Genomic DNA, 9,878 nt, shown 5'->3' with positions numbered 1-9,878 from the left:
ATTTGAGGATTACATATGTTGCATAGTGCAAGAACATAAGAAACACTACCCGAGACTTGTTTGCAATATTGTTTAAGTTTCGTACGTGATTCCGGGTGCGGAGTTGATCCGTAATCCGCCCTAGCAGAGAGAGCAGCAGAAAAAGCTTTACCATTGTTGATGTCTAAAATCAAAGTAAATTGCACTCCTAGAATGATAGGAACAATCAGAACTAAAACTACAGAGGTGTCTGCGCAAATTCTAAGAGCATAATTAAAAATAAATAAAGATTACTTTCTGCCCAAAAACTAAAATACATATCTACCAGAATTCCTGTAGCACAAAGTTCTGTACATCTATCTAGACCAGAGTACTTTCATATATATGATATTAATTAAAGATTCAAAATATGTAAATATAAACTATCAATCAACCACCAAGATGTCGGTCTTCTTTCCTGATTAAATGAATAATAGCTATTCTTCCTCCTGCTTCGGGGAACATTTCACACAAAAAGGATCACAAATTTCCACATTTCAATTACCGTTTCCACCAGTTGATTACCATGGTGATGCATCGCCCCAGGAGAGAATGTTGTACCCTTATCTTCAGATCACCACAGAAAGCGATACAGAGTGCCAAAAATCATTGGACAAGGAAAATTCGACTTTCCAAACTGCAATCCACCTCAAGAAACTGGTTTAGTTGAGAATCATTATGGTGTAGTTGAGATTCCAACTTATGAACCTACACAGATACTTGCAAAGTTGACTAGATACCTAGCACTTGCAGAGAGAAAAATAAACCTTACCACTATCTCCCATGACAATATGGCACGAATGGCAACATCTTGAGGCATTTAAAGTCTATCACCGCCTTACCGCGATGCAATTGCTGGGGCCGAATTTGAGGCCATAGTTCAAAAAGGGGATTCCTTTCCGGGTGTTGTTGAACTCACCAGGACACCTTATGTGCTGTTTGAGTATCCTTGAAAACAAGGTGAATATTGAAGAGCTTCCATGATAATATCAGAGCCCTACAAACCAAACAGCGCATTGCATCATGCCAGTAACTACAAGTCTCGCCTTCCCAAGACACCAGCAGCATTTTGCTTCTTTAGTAATCCTTGTTGCCAAGCATCTTGAGTTTTATCGCTGGATTGATCGAAATCATCGAAGGAATTATCAGTTCCTGACTTTAAGAGCCGATGATAACTCCCATTCCTGGTAATTGAAGAGGTATTTGACTTCTCATCATCTTCTGATGGCATGCCAGAAGTTGACTCCAGGTGTGAATCATGTGATCTATACCTCTGTCCAGACCTCAAGCCTCTAGCACTAGGTAATTTGGAAGGGAATGAGCCATGAGTACTCGAGTCGGTTGGGAAGAAATCTTTTGGCAGAGAATCCATGTCTAAGTAACAATTTCTTTTTCTGGCATCAGCGATTAATGCAGCCCAATCTTCAGACTGCAACAGTGCATTAGCATTTCCCATGACCTGCCATAATTACAAGATAAACAATAAACCATTTTGCTTCAAAATAGTTAATTTGTGTAGTAGGTCAATAAAAATGGAGTTAAAATCATACCCAAAGAGCTCTTCTTGCCCGAGTAAGAGCAACATTCATTCTCCGAATATCTGCAACAAACCCAACACCATGACTGGATGCACGAACACAAGAAATTATAATGACGTCGCGCTCTTGGCCTTGGAAAGCATCCACTGTATTTATATAAATGTCTTTTCCTTCCTCTGAATTCAATATATCCTTGAACTCCCGTTGAAGACATTTTAACTGCAGCTTGTACGGAGTAATTATGCCAACAGATACTTTACCAACCCCTGAGGTTTTTAGAGTTTTCTGAAGGTGCTCATATAGACGAACGCAGAACTGTGCTTCTTGTGAATTTTGATATGACACAGAACCCCCACGATGAGATTCACGGCCATGAGAGATATCATAAAAGACAAAAGGCCTCAATAACATATCCTTGTAATACAACTCCTCTGGAAGATTTACAACACTATCACTGTCCGTAAGACGCCCTTGATAGAAATACCTAGAAGGAAAATCCCTAATTTGTGGATGCATCCTATACTGCACAGATAACAACATTGTTGGGCAGCCAGCCAGCTGGAACCTCTCAAACAGGCTCCTACTGTACAACAAGGTTCCAGCAGCCTTACTGATGACAGTAGCAGGAAGCTGTTGGGGATCCCCCACAAGCACACAACGAGCTGCACCAAGAGATAGCGGAGGTAGAACTGCTACTTCACTAGCCTGTGCTGCTTCATCAATCACAACCATGTCAAAGCCATGAGTTAGACGAGAGAATAACTTGCGCCCACTGCTTGAAACAGTAGTAAAAACTATCTCTGCCTCATTTGCAAAACTTGCCTCCAGACTAGCACGAGCTTCCTCCAAGTTAAAGTTGTTACCAGGACGAAACCTTCCTTCCAAAATATGCAGCCGGGACATCTCGACCAATATTTTGTCTCTGTTCTCTACTACTGCAGCAAGGTTTTGAAGCAAAGAATCTCGATTTTGGTCTCGGGCCACTAGAACATCAGGGTCAACACCAACAGACCCTTGTGAGCGACCAGTGGCTGCAGCAGTATTAAGTTCTCTTTGGAGGCAGGTTATCTGCTGAGCTAATTGAGTTTCACGGACTTTCAAACTGTGCATCCATCCATAAACTTCATCACGGCTCTTCAGCAATAGTTGTTCAGTTCTGCGCTCCACAGAAACTGCCTGGGCAGCCCTAGTCTGGGAATCTACCCCAACTCGAGCCACATCAGGACGATAAATTTTCATTTCACCATCAATAAAACCACGATCAAGAACACGTGAGAGCAGTTCATCAGTTGCAGCATTTGAAGGTGCACACACAAGCATCCTAGGTTTCGGACATAGTTTTGGAAGAATTCGAAACAGATTCTGATCCATGCTTTGCAGAACTTCATCAATGGATCCAACGGCGACACTATCCGAGCTGTTCTCATTAACCTGCTTATAGCTTTCAGGTGACAGTTTCTTTAGCAATGCAGCATAGTAATGCTGATACTGAACAAGATGGATCACATTAAGCATGCCCCAGACTGTATGAGTCTTACCAGTCCCAGGAGGTCCCTGGACTAAAGTAAAAGGCCATGGATCCTGCCTCTTTGCCATACCATTGGATGTACCAGCAGCTGTATGCATCGCAGCCCACTGAATTGCTGCTAACTGGGGTCCATTAAAATTTTTGCGTAGGTAATCCACAAAATTCGGAGTAAAGCATTCAGGCATGGCAGGTGGTTGCTCTTCATACTTCGGAAACTGGTCAGGATTAGGCTGAAGAATTGCATTTTGCATCTGAAAGAACACATTACTTAATCTATCAATCTTGAAACACCAACGCTAACACGTATGATTAGCGCATAAAGGGAAAGGATAAAAACCTGCAGATTAAGACGGCGAAATGCATGCAGTGCAACATACTCTCTCTGTGTGGTTGCAAGAGAACCAAGCACAGTCAGGTACCAGACACCCCCTGGTTGGAGCTTCCCCAGAATATGATCGTCGTTTTTGCTATATTAATGTTAAATTAATAATCAGTCCATGAAAAAAACTGCAAAGTAGCCAATAGACGCATGAATACCATCCCCTATAAGGTCCTATCAGATCAAAGTTACTCATGAGGCCAGTGATTAACAATTGCCCTTGACAAGTAACCAATCATAACACAGGTGAAATTGTACTCATAGTTATTAAGAGCGCCAGATCTTGTTGAGGAGCACACGGTCAAAGACTAGGCTCAAGGCTTGCGGAGGTGCGCTCCTCATTGAAGTGAAGCACACAAAGTAATGTTATTTTAAAATTTAGATGCATGGAGAAAATTATTTCAAATGAAATGATCATTGAACGTATTGACTTAAAAGTACATAATCATTTCATTTGAGATGATTTTAAAACGAGGCACCGAGAGGTGTCCTTTATGCTCACGGCGTGCACCACATTAAAGGACCGAGTCTTGACATGTCTCTTGGAGTCCACCTGGAGCCTAGACAAACACCTTGTGCGCTTTTAATAATTATGAATGCACTTGTGATATGCTTAGTTGAATTCAATAAATGGTGCATCACATTCATCATTTTCAAATCTAGTAGATCATCACAAACCAAGAAATAAACGGCAACAAAATGAATTGAGCCAAACTGTAAAGGGATGATTAAAAAACTGACTAACCCAGTGGTATCAAATGAGTCCCCAATATAAAAATGAAGGATTGCTCCGGTATGCTCACGGGGATCAATTGGCATATGTCGTCTAACAGTACCACAGACACGCCCGGTAACTGTCTCCTCATCTTCGAGTACTGATGAGTTATTCTTCTTGTAATTGACTGCATGTCAGAAAACAATGATTAAAAAATGAATCATTCCAATTAATAAACAGGGTAAGATCTAAAAGAGACAACATAACATCATACACAAACCTGATGCAGGTTTAGGGGTGGAAAGAACTGCGACATCCCCTTCCTTGAATACCCATTTGTGTTCATGTGGTGGATGCACTATTACATCAAACCATCCTGCAAAAAGTACAATGATTGAAAAAATTATTATGATAATGGTGTTATAAAGGATAAAGTTCTGTAAGGATATTTAAAGGAAAATCGACCACGAAACTAGCAAAAATGAATAAAAAATCACTTTTGTTAGAACATGTATGGACCGATGAAAAGGAGAACAACTGAAGAAGAATGTGAAGAGCAAAGCCCACTTTTCAGGACAAGAAACTCGAGAAGACAACAAAAAGAGGAAAATCAGCAACCTAGTATCACCATTTTCGGGATGCCAAAAGAGTAGCAGCTAACAGCAGACTGCTGAGTGCTGACTGCTGACTGCTGACTGCTGTAACTTAAATAGCATATCCATTAGTGTCAAGAACCAACACCTCGGACCAACTGGAATGCAAAACTTCTGCATTCTTATTGATTACTGAAATACTAAGTTAGTTAGGCAGAAAGTAAAGGGAAATAGGTCAATACCCCTTTCTCTCTTTTCTATGCGTTTCACGAGAACCCTAACGTGACTTCCTGCTACTTCTGATGACTCCTCCCATGTACTGTAAAGTTGTGCCCGGCATTCTTCAAAGAGCAAAGGTTCAAAAACTCTGGTATATTCCTCAACAGATTCAAAACAACCAGGAACACACTGAAGCTCCTCGTCTTCTGTTTAAAAGAAACAATAGCCATGAGCAAACTAAAACACCAAAAATTCGGTTTTTAACACTATAAACTGAGAAAACTTCATCACTTAAGTACAATCATTCACGTAATAAGTTAAGAGACTATCACCTTATCTCGATTGGTGGGTCTTCATTACATTTTAATTATTATATCTGGTTGCAAAATTGTGGAGAGAATATTTTATTTCCAGTCAGTATATGTCAAAGACATCATGACGAGTGACGACAAGTACAAGAAAAGAATTCACACTCATTGATTATTGTTCCTGAAAATTCTGGATTCACAAATAATTTTGGGAAGCTTTCATGATCCATAATGCTTTACGTTCTATGAAGAACTATAAGTCCCAAAAAGAAACACCATCTACTGGATTATCATTATAAAAATTAACATTGAATTTCGACCACATTATCCCCAACAAATTAAGTGCTCAATTATCTTAGTTATCCATACTAGTGCCTGTCCATTTGGGTTCAATACTGATAGTCCAGGAATCCACATGAACCACACGACCGCAAATACCTGAACTATTATAATTGTAAAGGCGTGTGTCATCAGTCATCACGTTGAATAAGCATGTGTCATTAAGTTGAATAAACTAACAAGTAAATTAACACCAGAAATTTTTTATAGAATCTCTCTATTCGAGTGCAAAATACTTTAGTACCTGGATGATGCCAAAACTTCTCATTTGTCACCTCGCGTAAAAGGCGTTCCACTGAAGTATCTTGATATTGGGTGTTCAATACAGGTACCTTCTTGGAAGGTACTTTTTTTGCTGCCAATTTAGAGCCAGTAAAACTCTGCCCGCTTATAGCTGGCTTCCTAACAGGGATTAATGAACTTTTAACAATCCTTGTATCAGTGGACAACTTCCATGCACCATGTCTAGAAACTGAAGCTACTTGTCCCTCGGAGATAAGATCTGTTGAACTATTCGAGCTCCTAGAACGTCCTAAAGGCATAGAATTATTTTCTCCATTAGCTTCATTTTTCAAGTCATTTGACTCGATCAGACTGTTTCCTCCATCGCTTGATACATCGGACTGTTTCGCGTCCCTGTTTATAGACTGAAATTGTTTATCCCCCTGTTCAGAAGATGGCATTGTGGCACGACCTTCTTTTAATGTCCGAATTATTGTTGGTGCAGGAATATGCCTTCTAGGAGTTGAAGTTTTTAAAGCACCAGCTTGCTTAACATCTTCAAGATTGAGAAACATGGTTTGTCTGCTGCGCTTCTTTCCTAGCATTGCTTCCTTTTGTTGATCAAGCTTAGGACGCTTTCCAAGATTATTTGCATACCTCAAGGCTTGATTTGCCTCAACTCCTCTAATTTCTTTTTGTTTTGTCTCTAGAGCAGATCCTTCCTGAGCATCCACAGGTACATCGCTTCTTTTGTTATTTGTTTCCTGATCCAATCCAACTGAAGAACTGATATTTTCAATCTTAGCATCATGAGAATTAAGAGACATGTTTCCCTCACCCACCATGTCATTACTTCCAGTTATCTCAGGCATACCCTTCTCCTGCAAATGCTTACAACTACCAATACTTGATTCCTCAGGGGTTAAAAAAAATTTGTCCGTACCAACAGCACCCTCCGCATCGGACCATTCCCCCTCTTCCTTTTCAGCTTGTGCTTCAGCAGAACTTGATTGCAGGTTTAGAACAGCATTTACATCCTGTCCATTATTTGGTTCAGGCAACGGCGCAAAATTGTTGGGTGCATTCCCAGAACTCCTTTCTTCAACAGCGTGATTGCTGCCTTTCACAATCTGATGCCGGACAAAAGGTTGAAAACCAGATACAGAAGATGCATGGGAGAAGGCATGGTTATTTACTATTCCCTGGGGAGCAGTTGAGACAGAAAACAAGTCAGATGTAGCAGTACTTGAAGAAGGAATAGCCCTTTGTGGCTGGAAGCAGAAAATAGCATCATTATTCCCATCCTCATCATCGGTAGGGGGTTCATTGAGATCAAATAAAAGCCTTCCTTTGGAGCCCATTTCACATCAGGAGGACACAAGCAAGCAGATATTCCAACCAATTCTGGCGTTAATTATTATGTGATAAGTTTTAGAAGAAAATGGATATGACATGCCAATCACAGAGACAATCGGCATAAATCTTCAGATCCCAGTAAAGTTGAAACTAGAAATACAGGAAAATTCTGCATTGAAATTGGAAAACACGTATAAGAACCAAAAATATAATCATAATACATAAATATCCCTCAAAGGGGTACCAACAACATCAGAAGAAGCAAAAATATATAAACTTTAGAGCCTCGGTAATTAATTAAGAGAATGGCCAATTTACTTAAATAAATATTAAAATAAAATATGAAGCCCCAGTATTCGTCTTCTCAAATATTACAATCAATTAGACCAATGGAGGAAAGAACACAGATAAAGGCTGCTCATCACCATGAAAAACGAGTAGCTGTCCTTGGTCATACGCTCACGCTCCAAAAAAGGAAAAAAGGACTCTATTAGAAACCACTCAATAACTCTGTAAGATATAAAGGGTGTTGCTTGTTCAAAACACAAACAATCATAAAATGAAGGTTCTGCCCATAAAATAGAACAAGTGTATAGCACTGTGCATAAGAAGCAAAAATATATAAACTTTAGAGCCTCGGTAATTAATTAAGAGAATGGCCAATTTACTTAAATAAATATTAAAATAAAATATGAAGCCCCAGTATTCGTCTTCTCAAATATTACAATCAATTAGACCAATGGAGGAAAGAACACAGATAAAGGCTGCTCATCACCATGAAAAACGAGTAGCTGTCCTTGGTCATACGCTCACGCTCCAAAAAAGGAAAAAAGGACTCTATTAGAAACCACTCAATAACTCTGTAAGATATAAAGGGTGTTGCTTGTTCAAAACACAAACAATCATAAAATGAAGGTTCTGCCCATAAAATAGAACAAGTGTATAGCACTGTGCATAAGAAGCAAAAATATATAAACTTTAGAGCCTCGGTAATTAATTAAGAGAATGGCCAATTTACTTAAATAAATATTAAAATAAAATATGAAGCCCCAGTATTCGTCTTCTCAAATATTACAATCAATTAGACCAATGGAGGAAAGAACACAGATAAAGGCTGCTCATCACCATGAAAAACGAGTAGCTGTCCTTGGTCATACGCTCACGCTCCAAAAAAGGAAAAAAGGACTCTATTAGAAACCACTCAATAACTCTGTAACAGTTTCATATATCAAAAAATTTAGTAATTTGAGGAAGATAAAATTTTAAATCCTACTTATGCCTTTGGATGTTTAAAATTTAAATTTAAGCCCCAGATATTAACACTGATATTGCCATAAGCATGCAGTGCCTGTGTAACTTGACAAGTGAATGTTTTTCTGTCAATAAGGATCATCATTAAGATGGAGAAAAAATCAGAATCCCCATAATTCCATGGAGGCATCTATTGGAAAGTGAAACGTCAAACTGACGCACATGAGAAGCAACACAAGCGAATCCAAATACCTAAGTTGGGCAGTCAGGAGTGGCAACTGCACCTGCTCAAGATTGTACTTCTACACATCCAATTCAACAGTCATAGTCAACAACCCAGCCACAGACAACTAGCTCACTCAGGGTCGCAAAACCCATCTTTTTCATTCTCATTCATGGGACAAGCCAATATGCACGCATCGGAGCAACAAAAATAGAAAACTAATTATTCCTAGATTTTATTCCAACTCTACTCTAAAATTAATACTTTTAACCCCTAGCACAAAGGCCATGCTTGCAAACCCTAGTCCCCCGCCCCATAAACCAAACCCGCTCCACGACCCATAATCAGATTAAATCAAAAAATAACACAAACCATAAACAACCACCGACGTCCAAAATACTCATCACCCCCAAACACACAACACACAGGAAAACACCCTCGGGTTTCAATAATTGAATTCACGTCTTAATCAACAACAGCATTAATAAACAATTAACTCCAAATCAGTCAACAACAGAACAACATTAGCCGAACACTTCAGAAATCTGAGTCGGGTCGAGAACAAGTCCCAGTAAAAGATCAGCCAATCTCAATAGTCAAATGCATCACCCCGCGGATTATTTTCGATCTATTTCCACATGAAACCGTTGCCAATCAAAGTTCCCCCTAATCCAAACTGATAATTTATATAAAAATCTTTCGCCATGAGAGAAAAAGGAGAGAGAGTTTTACCTCAAAAGTGATATCAAATCTGGAGAGAGAAACAGTTTTTTAGCCAAAATAAATTGGAAATTAATATTAAAAAAAATTTACGATTTGGTATTTTTTTTGTATCTATAGGCTGATCGATAGAGACAGCGTAGAGAGAAAAAGGTAAGAGAGAGAAAGGGAGAACTTGCGCACACATCAGAAAGGGTTCGAGGGGTATTTATAGGCCACGGGGGGAGGAACTTGGGCATAGTCACCGGTTAACGGGATGTCCGGTTAACCCTGCTTAAATAGTCACATAATGTTAACCGGAAGGGTGCTTTGGTAAATTCGAGTTTTGAGACCCGAAAATGCCCTTGGAGATTAAGCAAGACTGAGGGTGAATATGGAGTTTCGCCTAGCGGGGATGGTGCCGATCTAGTTGGAGATAATTGTACATTGACTTTGATTAATCTTCCGATTTCGGATGACATATTTAAGT

General features: G+C 39.4%; 1 protein-coding gene across 7 annotated transcripts; it reads right to left on the bottom strand.

Moving 5' to 3' along the window:
- Window positions 1–233: 233 nt before the first annotated feature.
- Window positions 234–9,575, bottom strand: LOC140966007 (probable helicase MAGATAMA 3). Of its 7 annotated transcripts, XM_073426291.1 has the most exons (9): window positions 9,422–9,574; window positions 8,719–9,317; window positions 5,882–7,384; window positions 5,014–5,196; window positions 4,453–4,554; window positions 4,209–4,365; window positions 3,422–3,551; window positions 1,569–3,335; window positions 234–1,477 (listed from the first exon to the last, which is right to left on the bottom strand). In XM_073426291.1, exons 3-9 carry the CDS (start codon window positions 7,218–7,220, stop codon window positions 1,052–1,054), a joined length of 4,104 nt encoding a protein of 1,367 aa, XP_073282392.1. In that variant the 5' UTR covers window positions 7,221–7,384; window positions 8,719–9,317; window positions 9,422–9,574; the 3' UTR covers window positions 234–1,051. The 7 variants fall into 7 exon arrangements, with proteins under 7 accessions (XP_073282392.1, XP_073282397.1, XP_073282388.1 ...); XM_073426296.1 differs by lacking the exon at window positions 8,719–9,317 and having other exon boundaries at window positions 9,422–9,575; XM_073426287.1 differs by lacking the exon at window positions 9,422–9,574 and having other exon boundaries at window positions 8,719–9,415.
- Between the last annotated feature and the right edge of the window lie 303 nt (window positions 9,576–9,878).

The sequence above is a fragment of the Primulina huaijiensis genome, chromosome 2, assembly GCF_012295235.1.
Source record: "Primulina huaijiensis isolate GDHJ02 chromosome 2, ASM1229523v2, whole genome shotgun sequence".
NCBI classification, from domain to species: domain Eukaryota; kingdom Viridiplantae; phylum Streptophyta; class Magnoliopsida; order Lamiales; family Gesneriaceae; genus Primulina; species Primulina huaijiensis.
The sequence above is the reverse complement of the archived record's forward strand: the minus strand, read 5'-3'. Positions and strand labels throughout refer to the sequence as shown.

What these genes read in the sequence shown, in the direction of transcription:
- LOC140966007 (XM_073426296.1), bottom strand. Translation starts at nt 7,220, where the DNA reads ATGGGCTCCAAAGGAAGGCTTTTATTTGATCTCAATGAACCCCCTACC. An exon ending in CATAGAAAAGAGAGAAAGGG is followed by an intron (nt 4,555 to 5,013) that starts GTATTGACCTAT and finishes TACTTTTTGCAG; the next exon opens with GATGGTTTGATGTAATAGTG. An exon ending in TTCGCCGTCTTAATCTGCAG is followed by an intron (nt 3,336 to 3,421) that starts GTTTTTATCCTT and finishes GTGTTCTTTCAG; the next exon opens with ATGCAAAATGCAATTCTTCA.